Consider the following 20,835-nt stretch of genomic DNA (forward strand, 5'->3'; position numbering starts at 1 on the left):
ATAAATAAATAAATTTCATATGGCCTGATAACATTATAATGTATTTTATTTTAATTTTTAAAAATTTTTTAATGTTTATTTATTTTTGAGAGAGAGACAGAACGAGTGGGGGAGGGGCAGAGAGCGAGGGAAACACAGAATTGGAAGCAGGCTCCAGGCTCTGAGCTGTCATCACAGAGCCTGATGCAGGGCTCAAATTTGTAAACTGTGAGATTATGACCTGAGCCACACTCAACTGACTGAGACACGCGGGTAGCCCTAGATTATGCTGTATTTTAAAGTTAAACCATTTTTTTAAAAAAATTTTTAATGTGTATTTATTTTTTGAGAGAGATAGAGCCAGAGCAGGCGAAGGGCAAAGAGAGAGGGAGACACAGAATCTGAAGCAGGTTCCAGGCTCTGAGCCGTCAGCACAGAGCCTGATGGGGGGCTTGAACCCACGAACTGCAAGATCATGACCTGAGCTATAGCTGGTCGCTTAACCAACTGAGCCACCCAGGTACCCCTAAAGTTCAACCATTTAAAAAGACTTTTGCAATTAAAAGAATTCATTTTAATTGAAACTCAGAAGGAAAAGTAGAACTGAAGATGCAGGATAGGGGCCAAAAAAGTCTAGCCTGTGTCACCCTGGAAACTGGGCCATCACTCAAGTAGACATGCCCTTGTCAATGACTAAAGGCTTCCTCCTCCTAGGGTTATAAATCCACTAGCAAATGCAGTCTCCCACCCCCCATTACCACACACACACACACACACACACACACACTCCCACTATTTCCCTCCCTCCAGCCCTATGGAAACGCTAGTAAGAGCTTCAGATCTGAAAGAGAGCTTTTTATAATCTTAAAGGTGAGAAAACTGAGACTCAGTGTTGAAATGAATTGCCTAAGAGTACAACTGACTGACTGGCGCTTCAGTCACCCAACTCACCCATTGCTCTCCCCACTGCTCTGTCTCGACTGCAGAAACCAGACAGTGAGGAGGGGGCAAGCGGCAGGATACCCAGGTGGACGGACATCTGCCTCAGTGAGATCCACTTCAAGGCAACCCATCGTGGGTTGTTCAGAGGACAGACGAACTCTTCTGATGGAGAGATCTGTGAACTGTGATATGAAGAAACATGGAACACAAAAGAGAAATTTAGCCCCTGAGGCCCAGTGATGTGGAATTTAATCAGAAAAAAAGAAAGAAAGTTGTGAATTAGGTTATGCAGCAGTATATTGAGGTGGAAAGAACAAGCCACTACAATAAGACTTTTTTTTTACATTTATTTATTTTTGAGAGACAGAGTGAGACAAAGTGAGAGTGGGGGAGCGGCAGAGAGAGGGGGAGACACAGGATCGGAAGAAGGCTCCAGGCTCTGAGCTGTCAGCACAGAGCGCGACGTGGGGCTCGAACCCACAGACCGTGAGATCATGACCTGAGCCGAAGTCAGACGCTCAACTGCCTGAGCCACCCATTTGCCCTTTCATAAGACTTATTTTTGACTCTACTACTTACTTGAGTGACCTTGAGCAAGTTTTTAACAGCTCCAATTCATTTTTTAATCTATAAAATGAGTACCAATTTGGGAGGGTTGAAATTTTGTGTGGAAAGAGAGAGAGAAGAGAGAGACAAAGCGAGAGTAAGAGATTGAATACTAGAGGCACTCATCAGGCTCTCCGTGCATGAATGTCTGGCAAAAAAAAAAAAAAAAAGGCACTCCAATGTCTGTTCATTGAATGAAAAGTGTATTTCTTCAGCTCCATCAACTCTTGGAAATAAATACCCTTTGCTTTAGAGGTATGGACAGAATAATCCCTAAGTATTAATGTTCTCCCCTCCCCCATCCCCCCCGAAAAGGAAGTCACTTCTCTTATTTCATCATTTAGACCACTTAGGTATGCACTCAGGGCGTTCCTCATCATGTTAATCCACTCAATAAATTCTGTTCAAAACCAAGATTTCATGCGCTGGGCCCAATGGCGGGGATACAGCAGAAAATGCTCCATGATCCCCCTGGAGAGGCTCACAGAATAAAGTGAGCTTGGATGAAGGCTCTGATTTTGAGAGAGGCCACTAGCCATTAGCCAAAATATGTCTGGATCAGTAACTACACCCTATCATCAACTTGACTCTCTAAAAATTACAATGTGGCTTTAGGACCTGGTACATAGTGTTCGCTCAACAAATATTTGTTGGATAAAGGCATGAATGGGATGGGATGGGAATTTCAGTGAGCTTTTATTGCTCTGGGCTGATGGAGGAGACATGCAGCAAATAAAATCCTTTATTTGAGGACAAAGCAAAGGAAAGCCAATCTTTTATCTGAGTAAGTCTGGTAGGTCCACCCTGAGAATTTACTACCATTTCAGAAGTCCTCTGGGGAGCAGGTGACACCTCTCAGAAACATTTCATGTCACCAACCAGGTGAGGCAGGACTGTTGGATACGACGGCTGAGCAGGTCCAGCTTGCCTTCCCAATTGTCCCAGAGATCTTCTATCCTGAAAATCACTGGTTCCTTAGCCTTCCTAAACTGCCGGGCACCATACATTCTCTGGCTTCCCAACTCTCTTTGGCTCTAGAGTGCCTCACTGGACTCTATGCTCTCCTTCAGTGAAATCTCAGATTCTTTTGTTTTAGACTTGTCTCTGTGGCTGGTTTGTGAACTTGAGGGAAGGGACACTGTCTATAAATTCCCACAGTACTGGGCAAACATGAAGCGTTTAAAGAGTAACTTTTTAAACTGTCTTCCGTGTGTAGCCTTGTCCAAGGTCTCCACGGTGAGCCACAATACCGAGTGGCGATAAGGGCAGGGACGCAACCCTCATCTACTCTAGAGCTCCCCAGAAGCTCTCTCGCACATTCTGTCTCTCTCCTCCGTCTTCTGACAATGCTCTCAAAGACTGCAGAAAGTAAGACAAACCGGGAAAACGAAATCGCATAACACCATGTAAATATGGTAGATTAGAGAGGAGGCCAGAACCTTCTCTTTCGCTAAAAATAAATAAATAAATGTCTATTTAAATGACGACGACCTCAAGCCTGACAGCATTTCACCCATCTGAAGTCTCCTGACACGTTGAGACCTCAAGCAGTGTTGAAAGGTCAACTTGTTTGGTACCAACTCTGACTCAAAAAGATTACTCTCCTGTGAGGTGAGGGAGAGGAAAGAAACGGGGGCAGTGAGGTTTTCCAGCCACTCCACCCAGAGGGTAATTAATCCAAATGCGAGTGGGGTGGGTGGAACTCAAACATCTCCCATTCGACCCACGCCTTCCCCCAGGGTTGCTAAGACAGAAGCGGCCCTGGCAGTCTTCGGGTTGAATCAATACCCCTCCCGCCGAGACCCGCTCTTAGAAGACCGCGACAGGAGGAAAGGTCATGAACACACCCGGGTCTGGACGCGCTGTCCCGGAGCAGCGGGCCCGAGCGCCCCCCGCGGAGCCCGCTCGCAGCCAATGGGAGCTTAAGGTCCGGGGATGATGAGATGCGGGGCCGAGGCTGGGCCAATCAGGCTCCAGGCGCGGCCAGGGGGAGGAGATGGGAGGAGAGGCCGGGGGCGATGGAGACAGCTACACCAACAGAAGTTTCTCACCTATTTCGGCGAGGGACGCTCCCGCACCTCTTGCACACCTCCAGCTCCGCGCGGGAGGAGGGCCCCAAGCTCCTTTCTCCACCTCCTTTCAACTGCTCCCTGCAAGCGAGGGGAAGGCTGCTGAGAGCCCCTACCACCGCTGGCCTTCTTTTTATGTTGTCTCACAGGGAGAGAGGGGGCGAGGGACAACTTGGTTCTGGGGAACTGACCTCTGGCCTGGCGGGCCTCTGGGGAGAGAGGGCAGCAGTGGAGCGGCTGGGGCTGGGGGACTCCATGCTGGGGCCATGGACAGAGCGGCGCTCCTGGGACTGTCCCGCCTGTGCGCGCTGTGGGCAGCCCTGCTCGCGCTGTTCCCCTGCGGAGCCCAAGGAAATTGGATGTGAGTATGGGGGCGGCACGGGGGTTGTGGCAAAAGGGGTGCCCAGCCTCGGGGGACTTCCAGCTGACGCGGGAGAGCAGGGCCGGGGACCCTGGGGCGGATGACCCAAAATTTGGCAAAACACCTGGGATCGGAGAGGAGAGCTGGGGAGCGGCTCACGCTAGGGGCGGCGGTGTCTTACAGGTGGTTGGGCATCGCTTCCTTTGGGGTTCCGGAGAAGCTGGGCTGCGCCAACTTGCCGCTGAACAGCCGCCAGAAGGAGCTGTGCAAGAGGAAACCGTACCTGCTGCCGAGCATCGGAGAGGGCGCGCGGCTGGGCATTCAGGAGTGCAGGAGCCAGTTCAGACACGAGAGATGGAACTGCCTGGTCACCGCCACCGCCCAGCCGGGCACCAGCCCCCTCTTTGGCTACGAGCTGAGCAGCGGTAAGTCCCGGACCCTCGGGGATGGCGCAGGATGGAGGGCGACAACTCCTCCAAGTACGGCAAATGAAGGAGTGCTTTCGTGGTCCGCCGCTGTCTCAATCCCAAAAGAGGTCTTTAGTGGACGAGAATTGGGGGGGGGGGGGGGGTGACGGAAACCAGGCCCGGGTGCAGGTGCGGTCCTGGAGGGGGGTGACTCCCCAGGTCCAGACTGGGGCGCTAGGAGCTGTAGCTCTTCCTCCGTCCCGCGGCGCTCGGCGGGAGTTGCAGAAAAACTGACACTCCACCCCGCCGACCCCTCGGACCCCGTAGCGCCCCCCTACGTGGGTGACCAGCTGGAGAAACATGATGTCGGCAGCAGGGAATGCTGCCGCCGCATCTGCTTTGATTTAAGAGCTCCGCTGCGCACCGAGCCTTGGACAAGGGGCTAATTGCAGCGAAGCCCCACGTTTGTTGGCACCTCGGAGCGCGGGGCAGACAGAATAACGGTGATTGTAAAAGGGAACGTCCTGGACAACTCAACGTGCGGCTAACCCGAGCGCGACTACTTTGGCTCTCCCCTCTGGTCTCCTTTCCTTTTATATCTTCCCTCCAGAGAGCACACCCGCGGCGCGGGAAGCTGCAGTAAAACAAAGTTCCACTTCCACGTGCCCAGTGACTCTGTAGGGATAAAGGTTCAGGGAACCAGGATTGTTCTAGGAATATCAGCAGATTCAAAGAACTTTAGAACCTGGGCGCCGAAAGATTCGTTGTTGTTGTTCACATTCATTTCCGTCCTCCCTCCTCCTTTGACCCTTCTCCACCCGCTCCCTGCACGCATCGCCGCCAAAGTATTGCATTTGCCCCGCTGCGTTTTGGCCGGCGCGCCTTTCCGAAGGGGGCCTGCCCCTCCCCGCACCCCCGCAGAAGAAAAAAGAAGGAAGAAGGGGGAAAAAAAGGAGGAGGAAGGAGGGAAGGAAGGAAGGAAGGAAGAAGAAGAAGGAGAAGAAGGAGAAGAAGGAGAATTAGAAGCAGAAAAGTTTTAGTTGATGAAATTCAGGGACATCAGCTGTTGAAAAGGTTTTTTGGACAACGGGCATGCAACTGTTTCTACTCCAATCTTATCTCAAAAGAAAAAAAGGTCATTTGCTGAGTCTCTTCTAGCCCATTTTACTAATGTTTTAATGAACTTTAATTTTCAAAGCTTTTAGCTCAAACTCTATTGCAGGTGGGCTAAATATATACTCAGTAGATTTCTATAACAATTCTTTTTTTTTTTTTCTTTGCTGGTGACATTTCATTTCTTTGCTGGTGACTTTCATTGCTTTTAAGACTGTAAAAGGATTAGCTAGCACTATATAAAATATTTAACTGTTCCATATTAATATCAGTGACTTTTGTTTATGATATCCTTGGGGGAAAAAAAAAAAAAAGACCAGTCTTTGATGTGAAAGTAAACTGTAACATCTACTGATTGCTTTGGCCTTTGCTTAATTTTAATTTGCATTCTGACGTGTATTATTTACACAAACAAAAATCACACCAAGTTTTTCAGCTTGTGTTTTGTGAGAACACATTTGAAATGTAAAAATAAAGGTAATCTGGACTCTTTGGGCATTGTATTACCATTTACTGTATCCATGCGAAGGATTTTAAATTCAATATGTACTTATTGAACTTTTATTGTCTATTAAGTACTGAGCTAGGTGCTGGCATACATTTCAAATTTTAAAAATAAACAGATGATTCTAATTGTCATGAGGGGAATTTATGCTGTACAATATATAAAAATGCCCCCAAGTGGAATACTGAAAATTAATGTAGCTTTTTTATAAGACTAAGACAATATGAAATTGTCCTTTCTAAATATGTACTCATTAAAGCATCCATTGAAAGTAATTGCAAAATCACTTTCCTGCTAAGAGGTTAAGAAGGAGGCTTTGTTATGAACATAAACAGACGGAGGTATGGCTCTTCCATTCAGCAATTTATGTTTTGTTCTAGGCACCAAGGAAACAGCATTTATTTATGCTGTGATGGCTGCAGGCCTGGTGCATTCTGTGACCAGGTCATGCAGTGCAGGCAACATGACCGAGTGCTCCTGTGACACCACCTTGCAGAATGGCGGCTCAGCTAGTGAAGGCTGGCACTGGGGGGGCTGCTCCGATGATGTCCAGTATGGCATGTGGTTCAGCAGAAAGTTCCTAGATTTCCCCATCAAAAACACCACAGGAAAAGAAAGCAAAGTTCTGTTAGCAATGAACCTACACAACAATGAAGCCGGAAGGCAGGTATGTATCAGAAAATGGAATGAAATCTAGTGCCTTTAAATAACACTGGGATGACACTTCTGAATGAATCTGTCCAAGTGATTTTAAAACCATGCACTGGTAGTGGAAGAAACATATATGTCATCTATATGTATAATATATATGTGTGTTTATTGTATACATAAACAATATGTATGACTTCTATATCGATTCAGTTTAAGTTCTCCATCGGATAGGGGTTGATGTATTGGTGATTTTATATTTTGTCTACCTGGAACACTAATTATGAAATACTAGATGTGCACATGCCTTGGGGTGATTTTGTTCCATCCCCTTAGCGATAGAGCCAGAATAAGATCCATAGGATCTGCCTAATGGTACCGAATCAAATTCCGTCTTAAATATGACTTTTGATTATTTCTTTAAATCTATTTTTAGTGGGAAATGGCTCCTAAGCATCATGTGATCAATGCGTCCGTACTTTCTCGAGCAAACATTCTTGGATACATTAGAGAATTCACAACTCCTAACTAATATTTTGGTAAAACAAATCTTTTTTGAAGACAATTAGTTATTTTATTATAAAGTGATACAGATTCATTATAAAAAACAATAAATGCAGATAAATGTAAAGAAGCTTTAGATACATTAAACATATGGATATTTAAATATATACATATTAAAGATTTAATTTAATCTTTAATTAAATTTGAAGAACCACCATCTAATTAACCTCTTTTATGAATTCTGTGTTTTATACTAAAGTTTTCTTAAAATGGAATAAATTTGTAGCTTAATTTAACTTTTATATATTTATTTTAATGAATATTGACACAATAAAGTTTGAGTTCTACAACATAGGGGAATTACTTGGCAATTCATAGTGAGTTTCTTAAAACAGTCAAAACCTTTTTATGAATATACGTTTTCTGTGTTGTGATAATCTTTTTAGGACAGGAATATCAGCACATATCCTATATTATTGTAAATATCCAATAACCTGTAAAGGTCCCAAAGTAGTCATTGCAATCTGCCACATTCTCCTGAAATAAATTAAAACAAGTTGCAGTATCTGTCAGAAATATTTAAAGTATATGTTACATTTGTTTTACATTTTTGGAAAGTGAATAAATGGAACCCACTTAGAATAGGTACAAGTTTCAGCCAGCTTTCTCTACTTAGCCATTCTGGTTTATAGTGCGAAAACAGAAATCTCAATAAATGTTATTATCACCATGACGCTTCAAATTTAAATTTGAATTTTTAATTCAATGTGAATATTGATTCAAAATAGCAAAATAGAAACTAGGCAAGTCAGTAAATAGCTAGGTAGGCTTTTCATATTTTTGTTTAGAAATTTTAAAATTTAATAAAGTAATTCTTGCTCTCTTCTTAAAGTTTTCCATGTAAAAAAAAAAATTAAATGAATGAGGTTCTGCTTCAATGTAAATATTATCCACTAAAGGATTTTTACAATTATCTCTAACATATGAATATAAAAGAGGTCAAATATATGTTTGTGTTTCTTAATACATATTTTTTAAAACTCTAGAGTTAGGATGAGAAACACATTAAGTCAAATTAATATCTTTAAAAAGACCCGCAAATGTATATTAATTATCAATTTAGATCTTAAATCTTCTTTAATCATTCTTTAAATAATTTTGTAGGGAGTTTTAACATTTCACTAGAAAACAAAACTTGGAAATTCATGTCATGATTAATTCCCTGAATAAAGCTATCCCTAAACTTCTGCGAAGCTCTGCAGTATTCTGTGTTTTTATCAGTATCATTAGGCAGGTATTTAGTGTTATTCTGTCTTGTGTGTTGTTTCTAATTAGGTAGCAATATTTGCCTCGGTAACCACTTGATCTTCAACTAGTATTTATATTCCAAGTTTATTAAAAACATACAACTATTTAGCATCAATTTTAATCCACTGTTTGTTGGCAAAAAACAATCTTCTCACATTACTGAGGTTTTTGCTATTATTCTAATCGTGCAGAAAATAATTCAGCCTATACATATATATGCAGTTTGTGTACATTTTGGAGTTTTCTCTACTGAGTCTTTTTGTTCTTCATTGGTCTACATAGAGTCTTAAAATATTACAAAACGTTACCTGGACTGGAGTTTTTGTTGGTCTGTTTTCATGAAATACTACAATTCAAAACCATTTTGTATTTTTCTTTCCACTGGCAGCCAAACCCCCCTCCCCCCACCCCACCACCACCACAACAAAAACCAACCAGGTTTCCAGGCTATTATCTAATATGGAAGAACAATCAACTCCATTTTTAAGATTGGCAATTAGGATTTTAATCTAATAGGCATATTCTTCTGAGTAAAGTTCAAGGTCTGCATTCAATTGAGTTGATTTTCCTCGTCTCAAAATCCCAAACTCAAAATGTAGGAAAGCGTTCAGAGAAATGTGGGTACTGGCGCTTAGTAGTGCTGTGAGCAGGATAGATGATTTTCTAACCGCTGACCTTAAATACTCTGATTCCCACTTGGTTTCTGACACCATTCCTAAAGTTATGACTCCAAGAATAATGTTGCTGAATGGTGATTGGCTAACAGAATGATGTGATGTCTTCCAGGGGCAGAACTTCTGGGAATAATGTGACTTGGAATATTTATGGGTATTTCTTTTGGTGTGCTTAAAATATTTCCATTCTTCCCATGTCCACCTCATAAACTTTTAAGTTTCCCTACCCCATAATTTGTTTTATGATGAGTAACTCAAAAAAGTGGGAAGGGCCCAACCCCAAATTTTCATTGACCTGTTTCAAGAATATTTATAAGTACTTGAACAACACATAAGTGTTTTGCTTTTCAGCAGGTTCAAATATATTTTTGGACTGAAAGAGACAAAATGGGTCAGAGGAATAGGAATTCTACATATAACCACCCAACCTTATGTCACAGTTTTCCTAAAAACTTAACTAGATCATCTGATAGTTGACAAAATGAAATGTTTATAACAAAATGTTCCACAATAGTTTGTTTTGTTTTGTTTTGGTCATTTCTGTGAAGTTTGGATAAAGTGATACACTGGAAAACAATCATCGCCTGCTGTGTTACCTCTGAATCAAAATTGTGGGACCAGTCACTCCTTAGACCACTTCTCAGCAGTTTCTATTTTTACATTAAGTATTAATGATACATCTTTCCTATTTCACTTCATTAGAAGTTCATCAAACCAAAACTTAACACAAAGAGCCCAGTAAATTGAATGCTACCCTCCTAATTGCTCTCCCATAGTTGAAAAATATTCCACCAAAATGTGCACATCTGTTTGCAATAGTTAACAAAACATTCCTCTGTTAATATCGTTATAAACCTTAACAACTCAACTAGAGTAGAGAAAGGAATTTTCTCATAACCACATACTACTCATACGAATGCTGTTCTCTAACTTTTCCTGTTAGCAGAAAATGGCTGCTATCACTGCAGTTCAGAACGGCTATTTGATGTTAATTAAGAATCCCAGCTGAAAAGCTCCAGAATATACTTTTTTTTGGAGTGTTCATGCAATTTCCTTAAATATACCACATTTTCCACTTTCATTTTTCTCTGTTTTACTAAAATTCTCCTGCTGCATATCCAGACTTTACATCATATATCACCAACTTTCCTTATGTAAATCAAATGTCTTAACCATGCTGTTCACTCTTTTGTAAAACTGGAATAATATGTAAGTACATGTTCATTAACTACCTACTGTGTGCAAGGCATTTCTTTCTGTAAATCTACATCAAGTAAAATAATTTATGGAAAAGTTCTCTGAGAAACACTAAGTTCTGCAGTTAAACTGTGTGTGTGTGTGCGTGTGTGTGTGTGATCTGCCTTGGACTCTGCATTTCATCAAATTGTCCTAATGGTAATTACATTGCTTTATTTTAATCCCTATTTGCCCAAGTTTCTTCCTTAGAGTTTTTTTTTGGGCTATAATCATTTAAATTTCATGTCGAGTTATTGGAATTCTTCTCCTTGATGTTTATTTGTCTTTCTATCCTAGACTATATCTATAGCTATGTCTATATCTATATCTATATCCATATATATGATAATATATATGGTAAAACATATGTAATATAAAATATATACAATAAAAATTATGATAAAATATAAATAAATAAAATATAAATATAAAATATACACACGATAAAAATACCATATTTATACTTATTGTTAAGGACAAAAAAGATAATGGAATTGAAAGGTAATCGAACAAAACTTAAAAATATCATCCCTGAAAAGTTATAACTAACTCCAGGTATTTAAAAGATTCTAGTTTTCTATAGCAAGAAAATCTTCCCAAAATTCTGATGTGAATTCAGCAGGTGATATCATTAGATATCACCTTTTTATCCTTCCAACCTGGGAGGTAATGTGTCCTAACTCTGTGGTCTAACACTGCTGTGGGCTGAGAAATCGGAGGAGAGCCCCATAGGATCAAGACCTTTCCATGCCATTGACTCTCCTGGCAGTGACTCCTTTGTTTAAGGTGGTTTTCAGTTCTTTCTTCAGCTTCAGGGCACCAACAGAGAGTGAGTTAAAGCTGTTCAAGTGAGCTGGACTATTCTGTATTTGGTGAGCATCTACTCCATCCTCCATGCTTTGCAAATTGGCAACACCATACATGATGTCTGAACTGGTTGATGAAACAAAAGTTGGCCCCTCAGTAAGATCCTGAGCAAGAGGCAGTTTTATATCACCAAGTGATGACTGTGAGGAATGTTGATCAGGTTTAAATACATAAACAGACATTCTTAGATTTTTGGCTTTCTTTGGACAATTTGTTTTGTTATTGCCTAGCATTAGCTGAGCTCTCTTTTTCTCATATCCTTCAAGCCCTTAAAATCTGAACAAAAGTAGGCAGATTGCATTAATTTGAACATTTATTTGCCTGGAGACATTTTAAAGAATGGAAGTCTTTGTGAATATCAAATGCCATAAATTTAAGTAACTAAGCTGTGTGCCATACTTTATAAATTGCTTTCATATCATTGAAAGCTGTCTTTTGCCTGAGTTACTAAGAAATAGACATAGCTACTTGCTTCTCAGTTTTATGAATTCAAAAAGAGCATATGTGCTCTATTCGATAAAGGACAGGGTTTAAATATTATTCTGTTTACTATTTTCAACACTAATAAGTATCGAATATTGCACAAATCAATACCATATGCTCTCACTCAAGGTTGCAAATATTATAAATTGTCCGAAATGGTCCATCTCATTAGATAGTTCAGAAACGTTAATTTGTTGGGAAACCTAACATTCCACGAACACGTCAGTGTCAAGTTTAGTATAAAATGGCAAAACATAAACCCCTGTCATTTTAGAGTCGTGATAAGAACTGTAAGTGGAATTTAAGCTGTGAGGTTTTCCTTTCTTTGGTGAGATGACACACATAATTTCCAAGTTATTGAATGGGCAGATCAATTTCCCATTTTACCCAGCATGCTGACAGACCGTCAGCGCTACAGCTAGCCCCGGCGATTTATTAATCTGCTCTGTCGTCCTCTAGGGATGGAAGGAAGCTGTGTTAACCAGCCTGCTGTATAAGAGAATAGAACCCCAAAATTCTTGAAATATCTCTATTGCTTTTGCACGGTGAGCCCCATGTAAAATTTTCTCTCAACTCTTCCCGGACCTTCTTCTTCAGGGAAAGGGGGCATTTATTTAGACCTTAATGTGTGCCAGGCAATGGACTCTTACAGATATATGTAATTTCATTTAATTCCTCAGGCTGAATAAACCAAAGTCAGCACTTCGAATTGAAAAATTATGTATATATATTATCCCTTTTCTATGTTAGGATGGTGCTACTGATCCATCAAGAATAGGACATATGTTTTGAATTAATTTTCCACAACAGGGGAAGAATTTGCTGGGAGCAACCACACTCTCCAGCCCCTTCTCCTTTTGACCAATTTAAGTTGATTAGTCAGGGTTTCTCATGTGGTCTGTGACCAGAGGATAACACGGTGCCTCAAGCCCGCGTGAACGTAATGGACTTTTACAGTGATCAAACCTGAGAACTCTCAATCCATAGATCTCATGCTTGGATGCCCGTTAGAATCATCTGAGCAGCTTTGTGGACGTGCCACTGCCTGGACCCCACCTTGGCCAAGTAAATCAGAATCTCAGCGATTAGTGCGTTGGTTATTTGCAAAGTTTCCACGGATGCTTCTATGCACTTGTGAGGCGAGGATGACCATCCTGTCAGTGCTTCTCAAGTTTTAAGGTGCATATGAGTCCCCTGAGAATCTCATTAAAATGCAGATCCTGATTCTGTGGGACTATAGTGGGGCCAGAGAAGTTGCGTTTCTCACAAGTGACGTTGGTGCTGCTGGTTCATGAACTACACTCTGAGTAGCAAGGTGCGATATCAGGAACATGGAGGCATGCATGAACATCTTCCCACCCCGAAATTAAACACAAAAATAGACATAAGAGTAGTGTCCCTCGGGTGTCTCAGATAAACCCTGATGACTACATTGGCCTGGTCCACTACTTTAAATTAGACTTGGAAACGTTTGCTCTGCAGGGTCAGGAGAACGACAAAACACTGGAACCCTGAAGCAGCTGTAGAGACCCTTTATGTTCAAAACTATCGTTTTTGTGCAGGACTACACGGACCCAGAAAGTGAAGTGGTGAGGTCAGCCGCGCTTCTGTTGTTGGGTAAGACACTTCATGAATGATATTTAATGCGATTCCTGTTGGTTTCAGGCCGTCGCCAAGCTGATGTCAGTAGACTGTCGCTGCCATGGAGTGTCCGGCTCCTGCGCTGTGAAAACGTGCTGGAAAACGATGTCTTCCTTTGAAAAGATCGGCCATTTGTTGAAGGACAAATATGAAAACAGTGTCCAAATCTCAGACAAAATAAAGAGGAAAATGCGCAGGAGAGAAAAAGATCAGAGGAAGATACCCATCCGCAAAGATGATCTGCTCTACCTTAATAAGTCTCCCAATTACTGTGTAGAGGACAAGAAACTAGGGATCCCAGGAACACAGGGCAGAGAATGCAACCGCACGTCAGAGGGCGCGGACGGCTGCAACCTCCTTTGTTGTGGCCGCGGCTACAACACCCACGTGGTCAGGCACGTGGAGAGGTGCGAGTGCAAGTTCATCTGGTGCTGCTACGTCCGCTGCAGGAGGTGTGAAAGCATGACTGACGTCCACACTTGCAAGTAGCCCCTCCATCCAGCCTTGAGCCCCACTCCTCAGTGACAAACAAGGGACTGCCATTCCGAGGTGCCTCCCACTGTGCAGGGCTGTGGAAGGCGCCTCCTGCCTCCGAAGTCCCAGACCCTTGGGCCTCCGGCAGCGCTCTCCTTGCCTGACGGATATCCAGTCACACACTGAGCATGTGGATTTGGGGGGATACCAAAGTCGACAAGGTTTGGGTTCATTCTTTGGTGGTTTGGAAATACATATGGACCTACCAAGAAGATAATCTGTCTCCTAAACAAGAAAGAACAAGAAGGAGCCTTCATGCGGGGAGACCTGGGCCATGCTCAGGATAAGATCCTTGACTATGGAATTCAGTTATGGAACTCAATAGCGGTGGGTTTAATATTAGACGTTTTTAAAAGACGCATCTTATAGCAGCGAGGAACAGTAAACATGATCTCATTTATTTTCTCAGTAATTTGGGTGAAGAAATCATACTGTGCATAGAAACAGACATTGAAAAGTTAACAGAAGTGGAAGGTGCTTACTTACCCTTTCATGCATTTCAAAAGAAGGGCAATTTAAAAGAATTTTCATAACTGATACAGTATCCCTAAAATGTGTTTACTAGAGATGTTTATGGCAAAAGGGAAGAATCTAAACATAGAACGTAAAATGTATGATTTGGATTTTAAGTGCCTTTTAACTATGAGAGTTTATCTAGAAAAATCTCAGTGAGATATACAGCAATCTTTTATCTTTGGCTTTATTCTTTAATTGTAGACCAGTTTCTACTATTAAAACCCCAGCTCTGAAATATCGGAGAAGAGAGGGATCTCGAAAGCATGTGGGAAACTTAAAGGTAAAAACATAAAGGGTTTTCATACATTGTAAGGGAAAGCACCCTTTAAACATGTAAGACAGTATTTTGTACAGTATTTTGCTTAAAAAAGTTATATATTTTGTAAATACAGTATTTAAGTTATATGATGATATGTATTAAAACTTCAGACATTATTGCCAAAGCCCAAGAGTTAAGGCGATAAAATTATCTCAGAAATAAGATTAGCTTCTGTTTCTTTTCATTCTGTTAACTCTGACTTTTTTTAAACATTGAAAAAGAAGTTAATTGAGCAGTTATATGGATGTGTTTTTCTTGTCAAAATGACAGTTTTACATGTTATAGATTAAAATATGCTGCAAGATATTGAGAATTGTGTTATTTCAGCAGATTAGTTAAATTCTGCTTTTAATTAGTTCTGTTTAACTTGTAAGGCTATTATAATAAATTATGCAGTAAAAGTGTTAACTGGATAAAAGAATCTACATCAAAACAATGATCACCTTGTGTATTTGATATCCTGGATATTTATTATATTGTATGTAATGCTGCATTTCCATGTGAATGTCGAATGGTCTTTCTAAGTTTAGTATTCATGCATGTATATTCATCATACTTTACAAGGTTCCTGGTAAAAAATTGCAGGGCTGTATTTAAGGTTGTGTTTTAATGTAGATGCTTATGTTTTTTATGAATTGTTAACTATTTCAGTATTCTATAGGAAAAAACTTCTAAGTTCAGGAAGGACAAAGAAAGAATATTCTTTTTCTAATATTAAGCCAAGAAAATGTTTCCTTGCCCATAACTCTCATCCTATTTCCTTTCAATCTTATTTCCCAAGGCAGAGCAATAATTTGCAAAAAAGAGCAAACCCATGGAAAATGTCTCAGGCTTCATATTAAATTCAAGGCTAAACATTTCATTGTGACCCTTACAGTTTAACAAAGAAATATTATTTATAAGTGAAAATCTCAGAAATGACAATTGAATAAATATAGTACTTATTTAAAAGAGTGGTTTACCAATCTTTAGCATCCGCTGATTAGAATAACCTGAGAGACTTATTTTCATGCCCCCCCCCCTTTTTTTGCACAGTAAATCTATTTTATCTGCATTAAAATAAGCACTCTTTTTTTTTTAAGGTGAAGAATAGTTCCCATTAACAACCAATTTCTTCTATCAACTAGACAACTTTTCATAATTACCTTACCAACCAATTGGTAGAATCAGGTGGCCTCTAATTCCCAAATGCTAGTATGCAGCCATTGCTTGAAGACAGTGATGCCAACTCAGACTCTCTTCTCTGGGATGCCTGAGCAGGATCTCCTAACTCCCAAGCTTTGGCTTCTTCTTTTTGTGTCTTTGGCTTCTTCTTTTCCTTCTCCTCCCTGGCATCACTATGGAAGCCATTCTTGAATTTCTCACCAGTTTAACTGATGGCCAACCTGGACTTGGCTCATTTTCTTCCCATTCCCCGTCATGCTGCAGGTAGCACCACGGTGCTCTCGGGAATACAAGTTGTGGAGCCCAGATGTTCCTATTCAATCTAGGCTATTTTGCCTGCATTGTTTAGGGCTCTTCGTGTTGCAAGTAACAGATGACACAACCCAGACCGACAAATGTTAAAGGAAATGCATTGACTCAGTAACTGAAGAGTCCAGAGTCCAGACTGGTTCCCGTGGAGCTCGATCTGAAAACTCACACTATGTTCCCACGGTTCAGGTCTTTCCAGCTCCAGCCTAAACAGGCTGGCTTCTGCAGTGTTGTCTTCTACTTCAGGCCCTACAAGGTGGTGGGGGGACCCTCACCACCTCATGCCACCCCAGGGGCCCCAGGCTCTTCTCTTTTCTTAGCTAAATGGCTGCTACACTCCCTCCAAACCTCACATTCTCCTACCATTCATTCTAAGGAAAGAGAGAGGTTCTTCTTGGTTGCTTCTATAGGAGAGATGGAATTTTTTTTTTCCTTCACAAAATGACCAACTAAGGTAGTTCTGAGACTCATTGGCTCTGATTGGTTAATATGTCCATCCGGGAACCAATCACAATGGGCATTGGAGATTGGGATGATCTTAAGGCAATCAGATCCAGTGTGGAAAGTGGCAGTGAGTGATTCATTCCGACTAAACCCACGTAGCTTGAGAAAAGGGAGGGAAGAGGTGAATCTGTGGAGGAAAACCAGGGTGTTATGTTAACATTAAAGGGTACCTGGGTGCTGGGCAGCACAGACATTAGATGTCTCCAGCTCCAGTGATGTGTTTCGAAAACAGCTTTCTGGCAGCACTTGGGTCAGGCTCACAGCCAGACAAAGCCCGGTGACTTATGTATAGGGTACAAAGTGCCTTCTTTTGTTTAAATGCCCTTTAGGATGTTGAAAGGGGAAAAGGAGAGGGGAGGTGCTCTAGTGTATTAATTTTCAACTTAGGAGTTCAACTATTTTGTAAATTGGGAAATGCTTAATAGAGACAGTGGTAAGAGGCAATGATGATTGTCTGAAAATGATATCAAGAAAAGCATATCAAATGGCATTATCTATAACCTCTAGATAAAGAAGTTTGCTAATTAAAATATTTCCCTGGTAGTAGTAGCTTGCAAAACATTAAAAAACGCTTTAATTTGTTTGGCTATAAACAACTGCATTCTTTCCTTATTCACAATCTGGATGATAGTCGTTTTGTTTTTAAAGAACTAGGATAGCTATATTTAGAGTAAAAATAGAATCTAATTATATAAGATGCTACGACCCTGTATGTTTTTGCAGCTTTGTAATCATGTAATATTCACAGTAGAGATTTTAGAAACACACGTTGACTTTCGCAAGCACTGTCAGTACTAGTGTGTCTGGTTTCTACTTAGTTTAAAATGTGGAACCAGAAAAGCTTCCCATCAAAATATTCATTTATAGGCAATTTGATGAGCTGTTGGAACTTGTTGCATTGCGTTGCATTGCATTGCAGTGCCCAGACACTGCGGAGTTAAACCAACCATTTGGAGCCAGTTAGTTAGTGATCCAGAGTACTATAATCCACTTAGCTGACTTGAAGGAAGAAAAATTCAAGTCTGATCTCCAGGAACCAGGAATACTCCTCAGGGCAAGCCCTTCTTAAGGAAAGTTGGCTAAGATGCCTTGATTTTTTTTTTTTTTTTTAATTTCAGTTTCACTATAGACCAGATGTGATAAGTCATAACATTTCTCAGAGTAGGATGATGAGGTGAGCCGAGAAGGACAAATGCATGTGGCGCAGCGTGAAAAGGGGGACGTGGTTGTACACCAGGGACTCATTTCCTTTGAAATAGGGAATAATAGCAAACACTTAATTAGCACTTACTGCGTACCAGGCATTAAGTAACTTCTATGTATTAGTCTGTGCCCTTCACCAACATGTGCTTCACACAGCATCAAAATTGTCACACACTGAGTTTGCAGTATACCATTTAGAGAGTTTGGGGCCTTTGTAAATAAAATGAAAATTACAGGATGTCCCTTCATGGTTTGGCCATATAAACTTGATTGAGGAGCAGTAGTTAGATGATGGAAGAACTGAGAGCTTAGAATTCACCATGAAATAGAATGAAAAGACACTGCCTCTTGATTTCTAAGCTCTAAGTGATTTAAACTGCCTGCTATTTTAGATCCCAGTGTGGGCTAACAGTCGGATTATGCAAGAGCCTAACAATCATTCCAAAAGGAAATGACTGGGGGTGAAGATCAAACTAATTTAGTGCGACGTTAAATAAATACTTACATCCTTTTTATTGTTGTGCTTACAGCCAATTGTTACATAAGGTGTCATTTTTAATACATGGATGAAATTTACCATTGGTAACGATTTACATTCACATCCAAAGGAAAACCACTAGAGGTGGTTTGCATGATTAAAACCTCTTGAAACAAAATCAGGATTGAAAAAGCAGCCTCTCCCACTGATTGTAAAGGGAAAGTAATAATAAATGTGGACCAAGTCAACACAAACTGCAGTTTCGTATGTGACTTTTTAATTTGCAGAGTTAAGTGAAAGCATCTGATTGGTGTGTGAATGGTGGATATAGCGCCGCCTGTTCCCCTCTGTTAACTGCTGTTCTGAACCCTCGGAGAGGCTCTCCTCAATACAGGCCAAGGAGCCTTCCCTTTTGTACGCTAGTAACAATCAAGCCCCTGTGATCATGCCCATATCCAGTCGGCCATGTTTAGCCAAGAAGCAGGAGGGTGGCCCCTTGTAGCCCCTATTGTTCTCTGACAAAAGAGGAGTATCGCCAAATTTAACTGCACATTTAAGTACACCTCAAATTCTGCATGAATTACAGGTGTAAATATACAAAATGTAAAGTTAGCAATTACCTGTTTGTTCCTAGTACATAATCCTGACATTTCTTTTTTAAAAAAAGAAAGATTTTTTTGTTTTTTGGGTTTTTTTTTTTTTTTTTTTTGGTAAGTTGTATTGTTTCTATTTTCCCCCCAGCTTTCCTGGGATATAGTTGACATATAACATTATGTAAGTTTAAGGTTCTGTCCATTGCAAGTGCTTCATCTCAAGCTCCCCGGCAGACTATCAATGTTTGTTCCTTACGGCTTCATCCAAGGCAAGCCAGCAAAATGGAAAAACTGAAAAAGTGAATGTGATAAAGCCTCTTTAACATGCCCTCTATTTAATGGGTATGGGCTAAATAATTTTACAAGCTGAAAGATAAATTTCACTACTCAGAATGAGAAATTCTCTCCTTTTGCTGGCTTGAACACTTGTTCTTTCCCCCAGATGCTCAATATATCATTTCTTTTTTTTTTTTTTTAATTTTTTTTTTCAACGTTTATTTATTTTTGGGACAGAGAGAGACAGAGCATGAACGGGGGAAGGGCAGAGAGAGAGGGAGACACAGAATCGGAAACAGGCTCCAGGCTCTGAGCCATCAGCCCAGAGCCCGACGCGGGGCTTGAACTCACGGACCGCGAGATCGTGACCTGGCTGAAGTCGGACGCTTAACCGACTGCGCCACCCAGGCGCCCCTCAATATATCATTTCTTGAGAAACTACTTTGAACTTTGCTGACTAAGTAGAGAACTACAGCCTTAAAATGTTGATTGTCACAACTGTATTGTATCCGTGTCTGACACAGTTCTGTAAAATTATAGGGAACCTCTTCCAAACAGATTATTTCCGTAAGAGAATGTTAACATTCCCTCGCAAGGTGTTAATAGTTCCACAAGAATTGTCTTCCAACCTCATTCCTGGGTCAGAAGTTTCAGATTTCAGGGCACCTGGGTGGCTCAGTCAGTTAAGCATCTGACTCTTGGTTTTGCCTCAGGTCATGATCTCATGGTTCCTGAGATTAAGCCCCCTGCTTGGGATTCTCTCTCTCCCTCTCTCTCTGCCCCTCTCCCACTCACACACACACACACACACTCTCTCTCTCTCTCAAATACGTAAACACTAAAAAGGTTTCAGATTTCTTTAAGAGTACAAGCTCATTTACTGATGTAAAACCTTAGGTCCTCTCCCTCAGGGAGAACAGAAAGCCAGCGAGGGCTGTCTGCATTCCCCTGGGAAGAGGCACCAGGACTGAGGGCCGGGTGCTTGCTCCTCAGACCTCAGGAAATCCCCACCTGCCGACTCTCCCACCTCTCCTACCTCTGAGAACAGCAACCCTCAGGCACCACTGCCTTCTCCACCAACTGAAAAACGTACTTCTAACTTTTCGGCACCATTTGCTTCTACATCTCTCCTCTGCTCAGAGCTCAGACTCGCAAGACATTCTCCTCAGGGTTCATTTCTCTTCTGGTCACATACTGCGCACAGCACTTCTCCAGTCTGACTCCTGGCACACGGGGTATGCAGAAGCTAACCATTTTTAGAGGCTGAAACTTGAAATAATTGAAAAGATTTCTATGTTAAAACGAACATCTGAGTAAATGATAAAATAAATCAAAAAATTCACGTTAAGTTTTAGGATAGAACTTCTCAGACTCAGACTGGGCTCTTCACTAAAACCTGATTTCCAGAGGTCAGCGTGTACTCTTCCTCAGCTTTGAGCGATATACCTACAGAAAACAGGGCAGTTCCATTCACCATTCCGCTGGTGACACTGAGGTTAAGAAGCCTTGGCAGGGGATTCAGCAGCCCCCGTATTGAGCGTGTCCACCCGAGTAGGCCAGGTCGAAGCAGCAGCGACAGCACATAAAGGCACAACG

At 41.3% G+C, this 20,835-nt stretch overlaps 1 protein-coding gene across 1 annotated transcript; it reads left to right on the plus strand.

Moving 5' to 3' along the window:
* The first annotated feature begins 3,398 nt into the window (after positions 1-3,398).
* On the plus strand, positions 3,399-18,624 carry WNT16 (Wnt family member 16). Its single transcript, XM_043589346.1, has 4 exons — positions 3,399-3,957; positions 4,141-4,382; positions 6,363-6,649; positions 13,368-18,624. The coding sequence occupies exons 1-4, from the start codon at positions 3,524-3,526 to the stop codon at positions 13,830-13,832; spliced, it is 1,428 nt and encodes a 475-aa protein (XP_043445281.1). The 5' UTR covers positions 3,399-3,523; the 3' UTR covers positions 13,833-18,624.
* The last annotated feature ends 2,211 nt before the right edge of the window (positions 18,625-20,835 follow it).

This window comes from Prionailurus bengalensis, chromosome A2, assembly GCF_016509475.1.
Source record: "Prionailurus bengalensis isolate Pbe53 chromosome A2, Fcat_Pben_1.1_paternal_pri, whole genome shotgun sequence".
Lineage (NCBI taxonomy): Eukaryota > Metazoa > Chordata > Mammalia > Carnivora > Felidae > Prionailurus > Prionailurus bengalensis.

Coding starts and splice junctions, on each gene's coding strand:
- WNT16 (XM_043589346.1), top strand. CDS start 3,524: ATGGGAGGAGAGGCCGGGGGCGATGGAGACAGCTACACCAACAGAAGT. Junction 3,958..4,140: donor GGAGCCCAAGGAAATTGGAT/GTGAGTATGGGG, acceptor GGTGTCTTACAG/GTGGTTGGGCATCGCTTCCT. Junction 4,383..6,362: donor TGGCTACGAGCTGAGCAGCG/GTAAGTCCCGGA, acceptor GTTTTGTTCTAG/GCACCAAGGAAACAGCATTT.